This window comes from Mastacembelus armatus, chromosome 9, assembly GCF_900324485.2.
Source record: "Mastacembelus armatus chromosome 9, fMasArm1.2, whole genome shotgun sequence".
Lineage (NCBI taxonomy): Eukaryota > Metazoa > Chordata > Actinopteri > Synbranchiformes > Mastacembelidae > Mastacembelus > Mastacembelus armatus.
In genome coordinates, this window is record NC_046641.1 from 5,063,223 (window position 1) to 5,083,497 (window position 20,275).

General features: G+C 39.8%; 1 protein-coding gene across 4 annotated transcripts in view; it reads right to left on the bottom strand.

Moving 5' to 3' along the window:
- The window catches only part of arvcfb (ARVCF delta catenin family member b), a 190,118-nt gene that overhangs the window by 4,413 nt on the left and 165,430 nt on the right, over positions 1 to 20,275 (bottom strand). For 3 of the 4 annotated variants that reach the window (XM_026320689.1, XM_026320688.1, XM_026320687.1), the window contains 7 exons: positions 10,657 to 10,784; positions 8,768 to 8,918; positions 7,911 to 8,103; positions 7,055 to 7,166; positions 6,541 to 6,628; positions 3,356 to 3,447; positions 1,361 to 1,473 (listed from right to left, as the gene is read on the bottom strand). In XM_026320689.1, the coding sequence (XP_026176474.1) occupies positions 1,372 to 1,473; positions 3,356 to 3,447; positions 6,541 to 6,628; positions 7,055 to 7,166; positions 7,911 to 8,103; positions 8,768 to 8,918; positions 10,657 to 10,784 (866 nt within the window). In that variant the 3' untranslated portion in view covers positions 1,361 to 1,371. The remainder of the gene's footprint in view (positions 1 to 1,360; positions 1,474 to 3,355; positions 3,448 to 6,540; positions 6,629 to 7,054; positions 7,167 to 7,910; positions 8,104 to 8,767; positions 8,919 to 10,656; positions 10,785 to 20,275) is intronic. The other variant, XM_026320690.1, reaches the window with a different exon arrangement.

The following is a 20,275-nucleotide window of genomic DNA, read 5'->3' on the forward strand; positions in this document are numbered from 1 at the left end:
AGCTCGCAGCTTTGCAAAAATCACTTAATGGGACATTAAGATAGGCAATGTAGTCAGTCACCAGTATATAAGTGATTTATGTTCTTTAATTTAAAAAAAGAATATTTCTTAAGTAAAAAAAAAAAACTTTAACTGAATTTAGTGGTTTTTGATGTACATCTATTAACTCCAGGTGATAAAGGCTTTCTCTGACTATAATCTCTGACTCACAAAGAGGCAAAATTTCTTTCTGTCACTTACATGGCAATAAGGCCATCTAAATACATAAGAAGGCATTTAGTAATCAGTTATCCTAAGAATTTAAATATAAAATATTCAAATCACATACTTCAAACCTCAGAATGTGTGTCTCTTTTTCTTTTCTTTCTCCCTCCAGTTTTCATTATGGGAAAACGGAGTCCCTGGAGGACAATGATTCCCCTCCATCATTTGCAACCATTTTAAGCAAAGGCTGTCAGGGGAAGCAGTGTGTGGAGTTAAACTTAAATCTGATCTCTACATCACACTGTTGTTGTTTTTTAACAATGCACTGTTGATCACCCAGAGTGTGGGAAAATGCGGATGCTACAGTGATAAAATAAATATAGGACGTATTAAAGGTATGTTAGAATATTTACTAAGTCTCACTAAGCTTTCTGTTCTCAAGTCACATAGTGGGGGCAGATTAGCCAGTTAATTAAATAAGTAAATAAATAATATTACCCAAATAATAAAGTTTATCATTTCTTCTTCTATCTTAGATTTACTACTCAAAAACAATACATTCTTTATTATCGACATATGCTGGGTACACAAAAGTAGGCATCTCATTTTTAGGCAACAAAATCAGTGGTTGCCAATTTTATCTCTGTAAGTTAGTTGAAAACTGTCCTCAGAGGATTTTTTTAATGTTTTCAGCTGACTCACTTTAACATCAATCTTGCAGATGTGATAAAAGAAATGTGCTGTAGAGTCGAGTTTACTGTGCTGTAACAGTGAGGTGAAGGCTGGATGTTTATATTATGTTCACAATGATTGCGATTTATTTTGCGAGGACATTAACACAAAAACAATAAAAATAGAAAGAGTTCAAATGCTGCATAGGAATTTATGAAATCTATGTAAAATCTTGTACTTTTAAATCTTAAAATCTTTTTTCAGTCCAACTGCAATTAAAAGCTGTAAATTTTCTTGAAGAGAACAAGAAAATTCCTCAGCTGACTGCTCTGGGTGCAGGAGGCCAGCAGGTCTACATGATACAGTACAAAGGTGAAGGAAGACAGGCAGAAAGAATGAAAAAACAGGGAATGAAAAGGATGCTACAAACCAACCCAAAAGGTGAAAGTTATTGTTAATTTGTGCTTTTGTTTTTCAGACCTACCATGCATGCATTTAGACCCAGGAGTCAACAGGCTGGGGCTTAACCTCACAAGCGTCCACCAGACTGACCGCAGGCCTGTTACTCCTGATATAGTGTTTCCTATTTGTGTCATTCTGTGGCCACAGGAGGATGGGTTAAAAAAACACAGCAAAACAAATAGAGGTCAATATATTTGACAAAAACACTCATGCACACACACAAACACACACGCACACACTCAAGCGCGCATACGCGCGCTCACACACACACACACACACACACACACACACACACACACGCACACCAATGCATGCATCTGGGATCAGAGAAGCCAAAGTTAGTTCCTTCATGGAAAGCTTGGAAAGAAGTCAGAGTGATTACATTCCAGAATACGATAACATGCAAATCAGAGCAGGAGAGAGACGTTTTAACAGCCAAGTTGCAATCAAAGCAGGCAGAAGACTTCTGGGAAGTACAAACGGGCTTTGGAGTAACATAGAAGGCCTGTATGCTGAAGACAACCCCAGCTGTACTGTGCTTACTCCTGTTTATGGCTTCAGTTGTGTAGTCAGTAACCTAAATGTGATGAAGAGTACATGTCAACCAAAATGGATTGTTGAAGCCTGAGGTCAGTGTTGAGTACAGAAGCTGCCAATTGCTGCTCTTTTGTGTTGATACACTTTTCTGCTCTATTCGGTGCATTATTTCATATTTCACAGCCTAAAACTTGCACTTGTACAGCTATAAACATCATATGACACTACACAGATAAAAATGTTTAAGTTGTGTCAATAAGCAGCTTCCAATGCACAAATAAAGAAGTTGATATTGCTGAGTTACACCCTGTGATGATTACTCATTAGCCTATATTATATTATACTATTTTTAGAAATAGTAGTAATAACATACATGTTATAGGCCCTATATGTATGTTATTACTACTATTTCTAAAAAAAGTATAAATAATACATTTTTCATGTATTATTCAGCTGTGGACCAAAGACGAAGATATTTTAGTATTAGCCTACTTTTAGTAAATCAGTACTTCCATTTTAGCTCTTCATTTGAGGGCAAACCTCAAGTTCTTGTATCTTGTAGCTATACAAATGTAATTTAATATCAATTTAGAAAAAATATCTGATTGAACAAATTGAACTGCAAAGAAAACTTGCAGAGATCAACTTAATGCCAGATGCATTAAGTGATTAATGCCTTAATTTGATTAGGTGATGTAGAAAGGTACTCCGGGTGCGGTTAGTGCACTACAACATCATGGACAGATGCGGTTACAAGTCCAACAGAGCACAAGCCAAACACCAAAACAAAAATGAGCCTTTAACAACTTCAATTTTGATAAACTTAAACTATAAATATTATACCCAGACTTTCAATAAAATATTAATTAGTGCCTGGCAATGCAAACTTCTGTGTTGTAATACTAAAGATTTATAAAAGTTAGGTTTCACCTGCATGGAGAAGCAGCTATAGATAAAAAAATAAAACACAAGAAGTGCTTTAGATCTCAGCCATCCTCTGAGATCATTAGCCTGTGACTCCTCTTTAAGGCTGAATTGGCAGTCAGCTCAACAATATACAAAATTTAGCTGCTGCTCTGATCAGCAGTCGACCACTTGATAATGCAGCAGTCTGTTCATTGCTGTGGTAAGGGTCATCTCCACAAGGCGTGCTTGCTGGCGGTTCTCTCTTAATCAGTTTCAGATTAATTACTTTATAGATGTTGTAGAGCTTACACTCAATTAACGTGTGGCTGACAGATCTGAGGCTATCCACAGCACTGAGCTGCAAAGAGCAATATTAACACAGAATGACAACTTCCAGCCACTTAGAACAATCGATAGGATTAAGAGCCTCTAATGAGGACCCCCACAGAAACATGAAGAGACACACAGAGGGAGAGGACATTTGATAATATTTTAGCGAGATATCATAATGTCATCCTCTATGCCCCAATCCCGCAGGAGATCAAACAGGAGATCAAATGAGGTCTGTCTGTACCTTCAATGGCTCCCGTTCTGTCAGGTCCACTGAGCCATCACCTGTCTTGTATTTGCAGTCCTTGTCCCTCTGGTCAGTGGTGGAGTAGCCATCTAATGAGGTCAAAGAAAAACAGTCAGCTCATTCCTCTCCATCCTTGACATAAGACAAAAAATGTGACATTTCCAGTGTTGTTTTACCCTGTGGTCAGTGATTGAAAGACTTTCTGCACTGGGACATTGATAAGAGTGCCAGCAAAGCTGCTGCAGTTTTCTGACATTCAGGTTATTTACCACCAAAGGATGTCGACAACTAACTGGATGAAGTGGCATATTGATCCCGTCATCATAGCTTTCCTTCAAACAAAATCTCAGAAAAGGAAATCAGCCCTAACTGGCCAAAATTTCTGACGTTTAGGATTAGGGGTTTAAAAATTTTACCTATGCCTGGATTTCAGACTTTCTGGGCCGTTTGGGAGCTGGCCCTTGGGGGGGGGGGCATTGTATGTATGTATTACGTTGGATTATATACGTCGAGGAGAGTATTTTGCCTGTTCTTCGTTTTGTTTTACGCCAAGTGTTATTGTTTCTGCCTGCCCACCATGTGGTGGAGATCTTGATTTTGCCTGCTTACCGAGTGGTGGTGACATTATATGTGTTTTGCCCGAGCCTGGTCAAATCCAGGTTAATAAAGCCTGCTTGTGTCTGCACTTGGGTCCAACCTCTCCTCCCCACCATCGTTTCATAACACATACTTAGCCTTTTTTAAATCATCGCCTTTATCAATCATAGTCAATATTTGGGAGTGACGATCTAACCTGTTATGGGGTCACCAAAAGATTACTTTATAACATATTAAATTTGTATTATTAGATTTTTTTTCATTTTTTATTATGTAGTTAATTTAACAGTGACAATGGACAGTGACAATGGACTGTCCATGACTGCCCTAGAATTAGCCACAAAGCTAAATCTAGGATTAAAACCTATGGTAGTGAAATTTCACATAGCATTAAATCATAAATTACACATAGCCTCATTAAATCATTAGTCAAAAAATAACAAAACATCACATAATAGCCAAAAGTTAAGATCGTACTGCGTACAATAGTACAACTTCAGTGCACTGTAATAAATAACTATAGGATGAATATACTAACACATTAAATATCTAGATGACAATAGGGGATTTAGGCTATTAATTTTGGCACAAACATATAAACCTAAAGATAAAAAATGCTATTTACTGCTTTTCTAATTCTTAAATATTCTTAATTCATTGTAAGACAGCAACATCTTCTAGAAAACCTCATAAATAATTCTTTAGTCATACTTTGAGGTAGTGTTTTTAGTTCTAGTTTCACTTCCAGAATAATTTCTGTGAGGGATTTTTAGACACTTAAATGAAGGCCCAGAGGCTTGGGGATAAACCAGCATAATACTCTGAGAGGGTGATTTTGGGGAAGGTGAAAAATAGCATCAAAAACTCTTAATTCTCTCACCCACACAAGTTGCAAAATTCTCATAACCATGAGAAAAGAAAGACCATCAAAGTTGTAGCTCTATATTCTGTAGAGTTATCTACTTTGAAGAAAGCTCAGCAGAGGAAATCTGCTGTGTGATATGTTAGGAGCATTTATTATGCAGTACATGGAGAACCACCCACTTCATGAGAGGGGGCTTACATACAGCTTCAAAAAGCTTCATGTCTGAAGCTCGTTCCAAAGCCATCATACCAAGATCAGAGTGTTCAGTGGTTTGAATTTCCAGTTAAAAACATCTTGGCAATGGTTAAAAAACACCAAGGGGAGGTGGAATCAAAAAGATACTATTGGACACTGGAGAGAAATTAGAAGAGAGGGAGCTAGGATGAACATACAGTCTAATTCTTACCTGGACCCAGTTCATCCATAAGTATCATATCACTACTGCCACATTTCCTGGTGCCTGAAAAGCCTTCATATGGCATTTGTATAAAAGCAGCACACACACATACAGTACATACCAGTGCCACCGAGCCAAAATGCTGCTGCTTTACAGGGGAATGGTTCTCAGGCAGTGACTGAATAATTCAGATTGAGAGTGGGCAGGTATGAGCACTGTGATTCATGTGTACGTATGGATGCAAAAAAGTAAAATGAAATAAAAAATGAGAGGCCAAGGCCAAAAATTAGGTTGGTTAACTGCTGCTATGTAAGACAGAGGTGCTTGTTTCTGGCCCTATGTACAAGTCCCCCACCATCCCCACATACACTACTGCTGTTACAGAAAACATCTATCCCAGTGTTTTATTTGTGAAGACAAATAGACTGTACATGCGCTCTTCTGTCTGAAGGAATTTCTAGTCGTGACCTTTTTACATCAATAAAACATAAAATATTTCAGCTTCTTACAGTCTTAAACTTTTTGGGTTTTGGTTTAACAGCAGGAGCATGCTGTTTCCAAGCTCCATGTCCTGTTTTCATTTCATTGCTGCAACAGTATTTTGTTTAATCCTGCTTTGAGGACTATACTGGTGGGATACCCAATTTGAAATACAGTTAGCAAAAGTAATGTGCTAACCTGTATTTGCAGGGATTCTTAAAGGAGTCTGGTTATATTCAATATTGTTCTTATTTTTTATAAATCCAGTGAAACCAATAATGAATTCATCCTACTAAAAAATATGTGAATATTATGTAGCCAAAGTGGATTTTGGATCTTATTTGTCTCAGCTGTACAGCCCCACTGTAAAAATATGAACCACACTTCTGCTCTGAGTAACATGTTTCATTATTACAGTGAACATGGGCACTGTATCTTTTTTTTTGAGTAATTTGCACATGAAACTACCCTGCTGCTCAAAATACTAATTAAAGCACCACATGAGTGAAAATACTGCAGTTCCCCAAAAACATAACATTTAAAATGTATTTGATAAAAATCTACAGTGCTTAGTTATGTTTTAAAATTAAATTTTTCAATTAAATTACATTTGATCATGAGCAGTTTTTAAACACTTCTATCTGCTGGGAATCTCCTTTAAATTAGTCACTGAATTCTTATACACTTGTCCTCTAGTGAACTAGATAATAACATTTAACTGCACTCCATTTCATTGAGGGTCTGGGGTGTTCTCTACATAATCATACCCACTTCATCCTCTCAACAAATAACAATGGCAAAAATCTCAAACACACATACACATACACATGCAGCTTCACTGACCTTGGTTCTTCTCCATCAGGGGTAGAGTGGTGTCATCGTAGCCTGGCTTTCCGTTCTTGGTTGCTTTAGGAGTGACGGTCACCGTGGGCTAAGAGAAGAGACAGAACAAGCAGCATATAAACACATGATCACTGAATGTTAGGATGGAAAATATAATTATGTCTGCCCTTTTTCAGACTGACAGACAAATACTGCACATAAGAGAATACTGACTAGTAATATTGGTCTTAGTTAGTAATGACTCTCTATGCTATAAAAAATAACATATCTGTAATACCTTAATTCACTCACATGCTCTATTCAAAAATGTCTGCAGATTTCTTTTAGCAATTTCTTATTTTATCCAATGAGGAGTGGCTAATGATGCTATTAATAATTTTTCATGCAGATGCTCAGTTAGTACCTGATAAATGGCAAAGGAATTAAAAGCATTTATAACCTCATAACACAGTAACAACAGTGCAAATACATACTATCTGTGAGGAATAACTTCCACATGACTACAGCTCTGTACCTGGAAGTGGCTCTTGTTCCAGCCGTCCTTGGTCAGTGCGTTCCTCAGCTCCTTATAACTCCACACTGTCTGCAGCACATGGGATGCTGCCTTCGTTTCACGCGCTGATTGGCTAAGGGCGTCACAAGACATAGTAAATAAATTGAGAAATAACTAGAAAAATTAAATTCAGAAATCCCATCTAAGCCAGAAACATGTGGGGTGTTCTACTGTGGAGTGCTGCTGCTTCAATCAATCTCTTTCTTGAGCAATGTTGAGTCCCCTGAGTGGCTCCAGGGTCTGGTTTTTAATTCATAGTCAGATGAGTGCATTCGCTACCTCTGAGTCACCAGTAGTAATTACATGTGTGTGTAGGGGGTATTACTTCAAAGAAAAGTTCATCTTACAGGGGTGAGAAGAAACAGCTATTTGGTCTGTGATTGAACCATGTATATTCATGCTAGTTAGAGTGACCCTCTCTCTCATGTGATCAATACTTCACCACAGAAGAACAGGCCTTTGAAACATTCTCTTCATCTTAAATTAAAAGTGTGGTGGGGTGAGGACACACTTCATTTTGGATTAGTTAACAGTGTGGTTGCAGTGGCCGTGCATTGTTGAGCTTGAGGGATAATAACGACTACGATCTTATTTGTATACGCAGCAGCTTGAGAGGCACCCCCCACATTCCTGTGCCCTCTAGCTTTAAAAGCCTGTTAATTAATGGTGGTGGAGGTAGTGGTGTGTGGAGGCTCACACTTGTTAGAGTATAATACTGGGTTAGCCCTTAGAGACATGTTACATCATGAATACTAATATAAATGCTCTTGATACAAACTCTATTCTAAGAAACACAGGAAGAACTGTTAAGTTTTACCTGGTCCTGTTGATGGCGACCAGCTTCTCGATAGCCTGGGACTGGATGAGGGAGCGGGCATTTTCAGAGCTGTCTGTGACGATCTCGTGGATGGTGTTGAGGATGGCAACCACGGTGTCCTCCTCAAGATTTTTGGCTGGCCGCTGTTGACCACTGGGCAGGTTGCTCACCAAGTCCCTCATGGCATAACTTCCTATTAGGTGAAGTATTTTTGAAGGTTAACTGGGTGATGGTGCTAGAATAACAAGATTTCAGTTCAGTGTCATCAAATGCAATAAAAAAAACAAACTCTGGTGTTGTATTGCCAAGTTCTGTCTCACTATAGCGAGTATTCTTTGGTTTTCTCTCTCCTGAACTGAGCTGATTTCAGTTGAAATAGGACTCTATTCACCGTATCTTTACTTGGCTAGTTAAAATTCATGGTTTTTTTTGGTTGAAAAAAAAAAGCTAGCACACTTCCAAGATGTTTTAAACTTTACATAAAGTACATTACATGAGTATGTGTTGCCATCATCTCTAAAAAAAGTAGTGTAAAAATAAACAACTACAAAGTAAGTTATGTAGTAATGATAAAGTATATATATATATAAAAAACAGAATGAGCACTGTCTCTCATTGAATTTCTTTAATGCCAATGTGGACAGGAGAAAAACAGTGTAGATACCTCCAAGGTAGAATTGTTTTAAAACCAGTCCTTTACAAAGCTTGATTTTGGTCATAGACGAGCATCTGTTATAGCTTTTGCAGTGGCCATGCAAAGCAATAATGGGAGCATATTTGTGTCAGCTTGAAGCAAAAATATATATTTGATGAAATCTCTAATCAGTGTGTCTCGGTATTTTTAATGGTGTCTGTACCAATCAGGTCCTTGTTGCGGCGGTCAATGGACAGGTTGCGCAGGGCGATGGCTACAGCTCGGACCACCTTGTCAGAGTCTGAGCGCAGCAGCTCCACCAGGATGGGTAGACCTTTCTCCTTGCGCACCGTGGCTCGGATGTAGTTGGACCACTGGATGACAGAGAGATGGCATGGTGACTGTTTTTTGTATAATTTCATCCTTTAACCTCTAGACATACAGATTGCCAGCATACTGCCCAGTATGACCACACTTTTTGTCTTTTGACTATTAGGAATGCCAAAGTCCAGGTGACATCCACAACAACAGTTACGTGGACAGTTTTGAAATATGCCTTCCTGCTCACAAACAGGCGCACGTAATGATTCACTCAGCAGCTACAAGACTCTCAGCACTGCTGCTTGGTCTTGACTAACTCACAGAATGGCACAGTGGGGCTCTGAATGAACATGTGATATAATTTGTCTTAATTTAAACACCAGTAGATTTTACATTTCATATTTTTGTAACATGAAAGATTAAGTTTGACATAAAAGAGTTTCTCTTCCAATCAGTTACCCCAAGAGATGTAATTAAGCAGTGGACAGACACCTAAACCACCAGGTGGCAGTAGTAGGCCTTGGGAAATGTCAATCCACTGGTTCTGAGCAGAGGCAAAATATGAGGAGGATTCCAAGGAGAAGCTCAGATATCCTCCCAGGGAGCAGGGACATATTTGTCACATGCCAGATGTGACAGTGTGATGGGTTAGTGGCTCCAGAGTTTTCTGAATCTAGGAGGGAATTCTGATCAGCTGAAACAAGGGAAATACACCAAAGAAACAAGGCTTTCACCTCAAAATGCTCACCCTAGCTAAAAATCACTATTACTGAATTATTCAGAACATTAAATGTGAGCCTGAGGGTTGGATGTTAACTAAAAGCTAAAAATAAAAATCTAAACAGTGTAGGTGTTTCTTTGCAGTAGAGCTACAAAGGCTGTTTGTTGCTGACAAATTCAGATGACCAAAGGATGTGTTTATAGCCTGACACATGGGTGTGAAGAGAAGCGATGCCATGATAATGTGGCCGTGGGCTGAATACAGCCAGCCTGCTGAAAACATAAGTGACCACTCTCGCTCGAGGTGCTGCGTGAAAACTGGCATCTGACAACTAACCTTCCCTCGTGATAATTCACTGCTGCCTGCAAGCCAGGCAGCCTCTCAGCAGCTCCACACACTCTAATTGGGATAAATGTCTGAATCTCAATGTTGAGGTTCTTAAATCATCATCAGAGCAAACATCTACTACAGACGATAGAGTGGTATATATTAGTTCCAAAATTCTTATATAATGACATAATCCTGCTTCTGTAAGTGGAAGGTCCTAACCAAGCATTGATTAAAGGATTGTACCTATGTATGCCTGTCATTCAGATGTATCTAAATAAAAAAATATTCATATGTCCATTTTCTCAAACTGCTCGGTGGTATTTTGCTGTTTACACCATGCTGGTACTCTTTAACAGTGCAGTGCCTATTTGATATGTTTTCAGTCCCCAACCATCTCAGCGATCAATTTTTGCTAAAGATTTTACTGTCTTAGCTACCTGCTGTCTTGTTCTGTTGTGTCACCCTCACTGACATTTATTTCTGTCTATACAGGTGCTGTATAGTTTGCAGAGACACGGTGCACCTGCACCTTGGTAAGACAGCTCTGAACACCTCTCGATGCAGATCTTACATCCTTTTAAACCCAGTGGACTCTAGGTATTTTTGCTATAATCGTTTTGCTACAATCTGCTGCTGAAAGGTCAAGGATGAGGACAAAAGCTGAATAAATGCAATATGCAAATAAAAAAAGTCAGACAGAAAGTGTGTATGTGTTATACCCTCTCCAACCCAGGACTCACAGTCCACTGTCCAGCACTGAGGTTTTGCAGAGCTCCAGCAGCAGCCTCCAGGGTGTTGTAGTTCTGGCTCTCCGTCAGCAGAGATAGGTAGAGTCTCACCACTTCCGGCTGATACAGCAGCTCAAAGCCTGCAGGGAAATACGCAGGAACAGACACACACTGGTTAGGCTCTCCGGCAAGACAGACCAGCCAATTAGGCTGTGCCATGCTCCCGGCAGTACAGTGCTGACGTTAATCTTGAACCATAGGGAGATTTCTTTGGCACAAGAAAACAGCGAACAAGCCTCGGTTTATCATAGCACTGGCCAAAGGACACAATTTGGATTGGAGATTTTCTGCAAGGTTTCAGTGAAAATGTACACTGCTGTATAACAAACAATGTGGAAAGCAGATGTCTATCTGGTTTAACAACAGTCTAACAACTCTATTAAGAAATGTTGGACTGGTGCCTAGTACTGTATATTTCCTCTTAGTAATACTAAAGCATATAATGATTGGAGATTATCCAGTGATATAAATGAGGAGAACACAAGAAGACGACATTATTGATCCACCAGCCCTGACCAAGCCCGGAGCTTTTGACAAGGAGGTTTATCTCACTGGCACATAACACATTCCTCCACAGTCAATCATTAGGCCTCCCTCTGATGGAAACATAATTACATTATTAGCTATTAGACAGTGCAGGTGCTGGGAGAGGCAAAGGCATAGAATCACATCAAATCTAATTTATTCGTCTAGGATTTTTTTCTTATTTTGCACATACATGTTCATCACTACTGTAAGTGCTTTATAAGGGATCAACAAGACAGAAACAATTCAATTAAAAGGTGAATGACTATTTCTCCTGTGAAGGGTATTTGGAGCTGTGCACATCTCATTTTTATGGGAGGATACTTAACAGCGCAGGAAGAGAGGACATCACGTCAGTTTTCAAAGGCCTAAGCAAACTTCATTATTTCTAATATCCAAAAGGTATATTTTTTGCAAGGACTTATTTTAAATTTAATGTAAAATCATGTTTCGCTCACATATGGAAAACGTGCAACAATGAAGCATGTACCTTTAAGATATATGTAAGGTCCGTTTAATGATTCTAAAGAAGCAACCATGCAAAACGTATCGCTTGCATTTTTATGAAATGTGAGAATATTAAATAAATAAGAAGATCTAGGGATCCCTGATATTTTTACCTTTTTGTATATCCTGTCCTGCTCTGACTTTGCACCCTGGGAAATGGGAGTGCAATCATCGGTACAGAGACAACTACAGTATTTGTAAATCACACATACAGTAAGATCCATATTTGATTGTCCATTAATCAATGGGAAAAGATAAAAGTGTAAGTAGGGAATCAAAACAAAGCCAGAAGTGAGCTCATAATGCTTCAACATCAACAACAAAATCTGCTTTTACTCACCAAGGCGTTAACAGGCAGGCAAGATGGCTAACACTTTCCAACTGATGGATAAAATCATCTCTTACAAAAATATGATTTCAAAAACAACTTCTTTTTTATCCTCTACAGTAGCACACAAGAGATTTCAAATACCTCTTCTATCCCTCTAGGTTCAAATTAAAGAAAATATAGCCCACTGTTTTTCCCATGTCTTCTCTGGCCAGCATTTCCAAGGTTCTATTTGAAAACCCCTCTATTATGTGGGCAGGGATATATAGTAACCCTGTTTGATTGATGCGCAAAGGCTGACAAGGGCCCCAGTATATCTTTTATAGATATAGAAAAAGACAAATTTTTTTATAATAAGAGTGTGACTTGGGGTCTGAGTATAAAAGTATGAATCAAACCCCCATAGAAGGCATCTTAAGGTAAAATCTTTTTTATTGACTTGCTTTTTCAGTAGAAGAAATACAGTGAGAGTATAATTTTTCTGCTTGAGAGGTACAATGGAAACACACAAACTGACATTTGTGTTTCTAAATCCACATCTCACACCCGTAATTTGCACAGAGCGGAAACCTGGGTGCACCCTAAGATTGCCAGATTCAGACACAGCAACATAGTTGTTAACACTCTAAAAAGAAGGGGTTTTCATCGTTGTGGTGTTTTCCCCCAAGATCATGCCAGGTTTGCTTTAGAACGTGTCTGGGAGGAAGTGCCAGTTTGGGAGAAAGCTACTGTAGGTAGCTGCTTGAAAAATCTTCAACCTGTTTTCAAAGAAGCAGCTCACACTTGAGTTGTTATGAACAAGGCCCTGATTGTAACCATGTGCTAATATGGATCACATCAATAGGGTGTCTCAGCGCTATGCAGTAGGGGAGAGTCTGCAAACCAGACACTCAGCAACATCCTGCACGCTCCTCATATTTCTGGGCCTACTGGGTGCACACTCAGCAAACTGGAGACCATCTTGCAGGCAGTCCTATTGACAGACACTTCATCTCCAAGGCAGATTCTCTATGCACAAAATGTCAGCCGTGTTCAACCTTTGTTGCCAAGTTGGCGTGCACTCCAGGGTTGTGCCTATTATGACACAATTTTTGTAATATAATCTGCAAAACCACGTTTCCTACATCCTTTCATTCCTGGGGTTTTGGTTTGGCAACCAACTGAAGTGAGTTATGAAACTGGCATTTTACAAATGAAGGACTCGAGACAAAAAAAGACATGTACTGCTCAACAAAAGAGGATAAGGAAAGAGAAAAATTCACTGGGCATTTAAACTAATTCCTTTATCCTTTGAGTAATTTCACACTGTTGAGCCAGAGAATATCTCTGCCAGAGCTTTCACTCAGCATCCTTAGCAGGGGCTTAATGGCAGCACCGAGTGCCTTAGGTCCCTCATAATAGCACTAGCCAAGTTGGGTTCTCTTGGCAACCGTATACTATAGTGTTGTTGTTGTCATCAGTCGTCTCCTGCTAGCCTTTTGGCCTGCTAGTTGTCAGTTTGTTAGGCAGAATTACAATTCAGAGGGGGAGATGAGATGTCAGTGTGACGTGACCTTGGCTTTGCTCAGGGCAATCCACAGCCTTATATTCTATGACAGACATGAGGAGATTACTTAAGTACAGATGTAACCAGTGGTGCAGTGTGGAGTACATGCAAGTGTATAGTTCCTTTTTCAGTAAGAACAATGCACTGAATTTCAGCATTTTTCATCAGTAATGCATATACCGTATATGTTATGGGTGGTGGAAGAAGAATTTAGATTAGCAAAGTAAACAATGCAAAAAGATATAACGAAAAGCTAGTAAGTGACAAAACTATAGGGCAGGAATTGTCACTGTCATCTTCTGCTTTGAAAAATAAACTGCTGCTCACCCTTCAGATCTGCAGGCCCTTTTAGCTTCTTTTAGCTCACTGTTTTGGTTTCCTGATCTGCAATTTTACTGTTTCAGTTTACTCTCTCTCTCACATCTCATCAGTGTAAGTCTCAATGTAATGTTACTCTGTTTCTGCTGGATGTATAAAAGGAACTTAAGAAGGAGATCATGTTAATATTGTGTTGACATATATCTACTGTACATAATCAATAATATGTAGATGATTAATAACATAATCAGCATTTTAATGTGGAAGTAGATCTAGGGCCAATTTCATATTTTATAACTTCATGTTTTGTGTGTTAGTATTAATTTGCAAAGTAAGTAGTACCTATGGCTTTCAAAATAATGCAATATTGCCTTAAAACTACCCTATTGCCTCAAATTTGGTATTTTAGTAAATGTGTTTAGTAATCTTCTACCACCGTCAGATGCATGTACACAACAGAAATTAGCATCCTCCAACCACCCAACACATACACGTCAAGTCAAAAATAAAACAGAATCTATAAATACATAGATTAAAGTGTAACTAACATTAGTAGAACTCTCAATGAGCCCAGCTCAGCGTGGCGCTTTCCCCTGCTTGTACTGTATGTTGGCATGGAAAACATCACACACACAACAGTGGCCTTTTTACAAGACTCCTGGTGGGCTCTGCTTCATAACTCCCGCTGAGAGATAAAAACACACACACACTCAAGACAGGCACCTTGCTTTGTCTCAATACACACACAAATCCAATGAATGCACAAAATGCTGTGAAGATCTAAGCTCATCCCTAAATGAGGTGAGAAGGGGAGGAGCAGCAGGTTATTTTTCAAAGCAGAAGATGACAGTGACAATTCCTGCAACTGAGGAGAAGCTCAGTTAGTTCCTGGGCACTGAAGAGGTATGCTGTTGTAGCACTGTAGTGCATAAAAACTGGGTTAGAAACAAAGTTAAGTTGACGTGATTGATTAGCATTAATTCAGTTCAAGTAGCTTCAGTACTGACTGCAGTTAACGTGCAGTTGTGTGACAGGCTGGTAAATGATAATGGATTAACTGATGGGTGAGGACACACACACACAGACAGGTATACATGCATATGAACACACTTTTGACTTACACAAGCTCCTCACTGACTTATTCACCTGCCTTGCTTTAGGATAGCTGGCTGCATTCATGCAGAACTGCATACACACCTCTGCAAACACTTCTGTACACACAAATCTGCAAACACACCCAGGCTAAGCCCTTTGCCTGGGCATGTCAAAAAGTGATGTTCATTGATCCAGTCTGCCTACACTGTGAACAGGCTATCTTCCTGTTTCTACAAGTGCTGTACTGCTTCCATTTATTTACTGATCCATTTCAAATACACTTATAGCGTATAGCACTTCCATTGAATCAGGTGGACATGATGTCGTATCACTGTCTACAACTCCTGTGGGAGTGTTTAGAGAAATGTGAAAGGGCTGGAGAGAGATGGAAGACAAATAGAAAAAAATAGAAACAGCAGAATAAAAAAATCCTCCTGTCTGTAATCCTGAGTCATTTTTCTTTAACAGGTTTCTGCTCTCACCTTCACTATTAGCAAGAACATTACAACAGCACCCTTCCTCTGACCTTTGCACTTCTGACTTCTGGTTAACTGAAATGTTGATGGTGTCCAGTAACATAGGAGAAGGATCCCTGTATTGTTGCTCTCATTGTTAAGTCTCTGCAGGTAGGTGTCACAGAAAGAGAAATATAAGGCAGAGAGACAAAAAGAGATGAGAAATACTTATAGGGCAGCACTGACCATAGGTCACATTCACCCTCTATGAAATGCTGCGTTCCAGCAGAGAAGCCTCAAGTTGTTGAGTCCCCAGTCTCATTTGACATCTGAAACTCATGCACATTTAACCCTGACAGTCCCTTTTTATTGTAAGAGTGTCTTTATATAAGTACACACAGCCCCATGGGAGAGTGCTATAGTGCAAATGAAGACTTTTAAAGGGCACAGCCACTACGGGGCAACAGCTAAAGCAGCACATCATTAAAAATAGTATTCCACTGCTATAATAATGGTCATGACTCTCTCGGGTTCATTAAAAACCAAAAGGTGAACAGTGAGCCACATAAACAAAACAGGTAAATTGCCAAGCTTTCGCTGGGGCTTAAGAAATGCCTTTAAGGTTCTTTCTTGAGTCATATAGTGTTTGCAGATAATGCTGTTTTTATGCCATTTGGAGGAGCACCAGATGAGAGTTTACAGACAGTGTCAGCATTGCAATCCATGATGCATAATTGTAACGGCTATAATGTATGTAATTCATCAGTAGGTACAGCCAAACCAGTGCTGGAGTAGCTCACTGGGCAACATTTTATTCTCATCTGTTTATAAGAAGCATATACAGTAAATACTGTCTTGAAGGCTTTTTTAATTAATCAAGATATGACCCTGTAGTGTTACATTTCTTTCAGTAAATATAAATATTTACTGAATTATTTCAATCAATTAATGCATACAAATAAATCAGCTTAGTACAGTAGTAAGATACTTGTTACTTGGATTGTAGTGTGCATGGAGAGGGGTAGAATTCATGTTTGCTGTCTATCCTAAAGAGTAGCTATTACTAGAGGAGGTGACTTGCAGTGAACTCAGAGTATCAGCTAGAGGATGAGGAATAGGAATTCTACTTCTATGCTGGAGATGCATGTCAGGTGTGAATGTAATCAGGCTCAAATATGCAATGCATGGTAATGCAGGGGATAAATCACAGGAAAGTACACTTAATTGACTTTCAAATTTTCTTTCCACTGCTAATTTGTGCTGTGGCAAACCACTGTGAAAATTTGCTCCTCCATGCAGGTTACAGTGAAAACAAATACCCTTCTGCAAATACATTTGACCCATGTCTGGTTCACTTGATTTAAAACACGCAAGTGTCCTCATCCTAAACCGCAGGGAGAACATGTGATGGAGGCTTGCATTCCCTTTCTATTCACAGACCTCCCAACAGACGTAAAGCTGAGTGGAGCCAAAACAGAGTCTGCTGCCAGGTTGCAAAGGCCATTCACCCCCCGTAACCCCTTCAGACTGACAGGGTCCAGGAGTCAAAGCTTAATTTCTCCTTTTGTACCAGTTGCCCGCTGCTGCATCTCTATGGGCAGCCCCAGGGCAGCACACATTACCATACCCACGTGGTGGTTTAGCCTACGTTTGCTGGATGATGACAAAGGGAAGCAGAAGGTGGCAACAAGCCCATCTCTTGGACAGCTACCCATCAGCTTTGGGCCACAAAGATGTCCCAGTGTGATGGGATGGTTGGAGAAACAGGAGGGAGCTGAGGAAAGAGACAGAAAGAACCGACAGGGAAGGCACAAGGCAAATGTACCAAATAGGTCCCTCCACCTCTCCCTCCCTCCATTTTTGCCAGCAGTACCAAAAGTCTGGTCCATGAAAGCTTGTTTCCTACCATTTGGCACAACAGGACCCTTTTCAGCAAGCTGCTGCTATAGTGACAGGGAATACTTCCTCTTTCCTGTGCTGATAGCCCAGCAAAGTCCTGCTGAGGGCTTTTAGTCCACAAACGAGCAATCAACACCGGTAGCAAATCACACTGACAAACTGACACCAAACTGTCTGAAACATCCAAGAAACAATGTCCATCAGAAATACTCCATTATTCCAACTACAACCCCTGAACTTTGGACAGGAACACAGAGCCAGCCGTTCTCCCACTCCTGAGCCACAGTTGTATTAGGTTTTCTGTGTCTCGCTCAAGAATGTGCCTCGCAGCTATCTGGGCTCTCGGTGGATCAACAGTGGTAATACTTTGGTTGTTTGTTTCCAATGTTCCTTCTGCTAATGTAATAGTGTTCCAGGGCCTGAGGTGGCGGTGTTAGTTTATATGAGAATCTCTGTCAGGTGGAGATATTATTTCCCTTTAGAATAAAAAAAAACAAAAACACATTGACAAGATATGTGACTTTTGTCTTCAAAAAAGACTTTCATATCTATTTGCCACTGTTCAACAAATGGCTTTAAAACTTAATACTGCTTAGTATTTAGACATAGTTGTCACAGACTACAGATTGCTTGCGTATGCATGCAGCCAACGCAGGGCACTTGTGAGGTACAAGTGCTCTCTGTTTTTATGTAGTAACCAAGTGTTTCTGCCTTCTTGTTTGACAGATAAAAGCTGCCTGCTGTGGCTTCAGATGCTTTTAGCTGGAAATACTAACAAAATGGACTGTAAATTCCATTTTCCAGGTTGTATTTACTTAGCACTTTGTTGGGCCACTTGTATGCACTCAAATCTGAATCACAATCTGTGATAGCATTTGAAAACTGCTCTGTAACCAAACATTTGTTAACACCAGACACATAAAAATATAACCCATAAAAGTCAGCACGACCAAAGTATGTGTGAATCCTGCAGATACTGCATACTGCTAACAATGAGCACCACTTCTCAGGGTTGATCAATGAATCACTGCTTTACTGTGTTACATTATGTTATCTTAATTTGTTAGTTTCAAACTCTAATATAAATATCTTTTGTGTTAACATTTGTTTTATGTACAACCGGGTAACTCTGAAATTCTGAAAGCTGCAATACATTCAAGCACAGTGCCAAATAATCCAGAAAATAACTATGGATACCTTGTGTCAGCTCAACCCCATTCAAGGCAATCAAACACTTATTAAATGAAAAAATAGCTACACACCCTCGTGCAGCCAACTCTATGAAAGTCCTGTTTAGTGTAATTTAGGTTCTTATACTTGTAGAGCACTTTTCTACACTCAAGTGCCTTTACACTATTTGCCCAATAACCCATCCACTCACACACTCATACACTGGTGGAACAGCCACTGAGACTGAGGGCAACTTGGGGTTCAGTATCTTGCCCAACAACACTTCGACCTGTCATGGCTGACCTGAGCCGCAGCCGCCCCGACAACCCCTGTTAATTTTAAACATCAATAATTCATAATAATTATGATTGGCTGCAAGTAATCACATGATTTGACTACAGATCTGAATTAATACAGCAATAATAAACTTTAAATAAAGAAAATGCTAGTGAAGCTTAGCTAATGACCTTGTTGTGTAACCATCAACAACAATTGAAAAAAATGTTTTAAAGGCTAAGAACTCCACTTTACATCGGTGTTTCAGTCATCCATACCTTCATGGAAATTACAGCTTATTGGGGATAATCCAAAACATAATACCAACATCTAACTATGATTTAACCAACTCCCCAAAACTATCAGGGAGAGAAAAAACAGAAGCATGCAAGTGAATAAAAGTGGGCAGGGGTCACATTCCATCCATCCATTGTCTATACCCTCTTATTCCTAACCAGAGTCACAGGGATCAGCTGGAGCCTATCCCAGCTGTCTTTGGGTGGAAGGCAGGGGTACACCCTGGACAGGTCCCCAGTCCATCACAGGGCCACATAGAGACAAACAACCTCACACACTCACACTCACTCCTATGTGCAATTTAGAGTCACCAATCAACCTGACATACATGTTTTTGGACTGTGGGAGGAAACCAGAGTACCTGGAGGAAACCCACACAAGCACAGGGAGAACATGAAAACTCCACACAGAAAGGCCGGGTTGTGAACCCCGGACCTTCTTGCTGTGAAGCAACAGTGCTAACCACTCAGCCACCATGCTGCCCGGGGGTCACATTATTTTTGTAATTCTCTGCTTCTTCAGAATTACACTGCAGTTTGGATTCTGTGCTGACAGGTTAACTTGTGACAACTGTCTAATATGGGAATGGGTACAAGGCCAGGGCTGGGCCAAGGATGTGAACCCTCACTGGTCATAAACGTGATAATCTTTCCTTTTGCTACCATATCTTTCATTGCAAATAATGTTATCATGGATTTAAGAGACAGTCATATACTTTTCTACAGTTGACACACCCTGATCCTGCTTGACAGTATTCCAGGCTACTCTGCACCCTACAAATACATGCAAACACAATCGAACACATACACTTTATATTTAGACACATGTCTGGAGTACACTATTAGGCTGGGTGAAGACTGAGAACAGATACAGAGGATCTCTTTCTTTTCTTTTTTTTTACCTTCTCTCAACATCTTTCTCCTGCTGTTACACTGTTGGACCGCTGGAACCGCCTCTTCTCAGTCTGCCTCTCTCTTAACTGGCCCCCCCAATACATCCACTATCACAAAATATGCAGACCTGCCACAACTGCTTTCCCTATTGATCTAGACAATGTGCAGAGATGAAAGTGTACATGATGGTAGTACTAGGGTTGCTATGGAAACCCCTTCTCCAGTGCCACTAACAAATCTGCTCATTTGATGTTCATGTGAG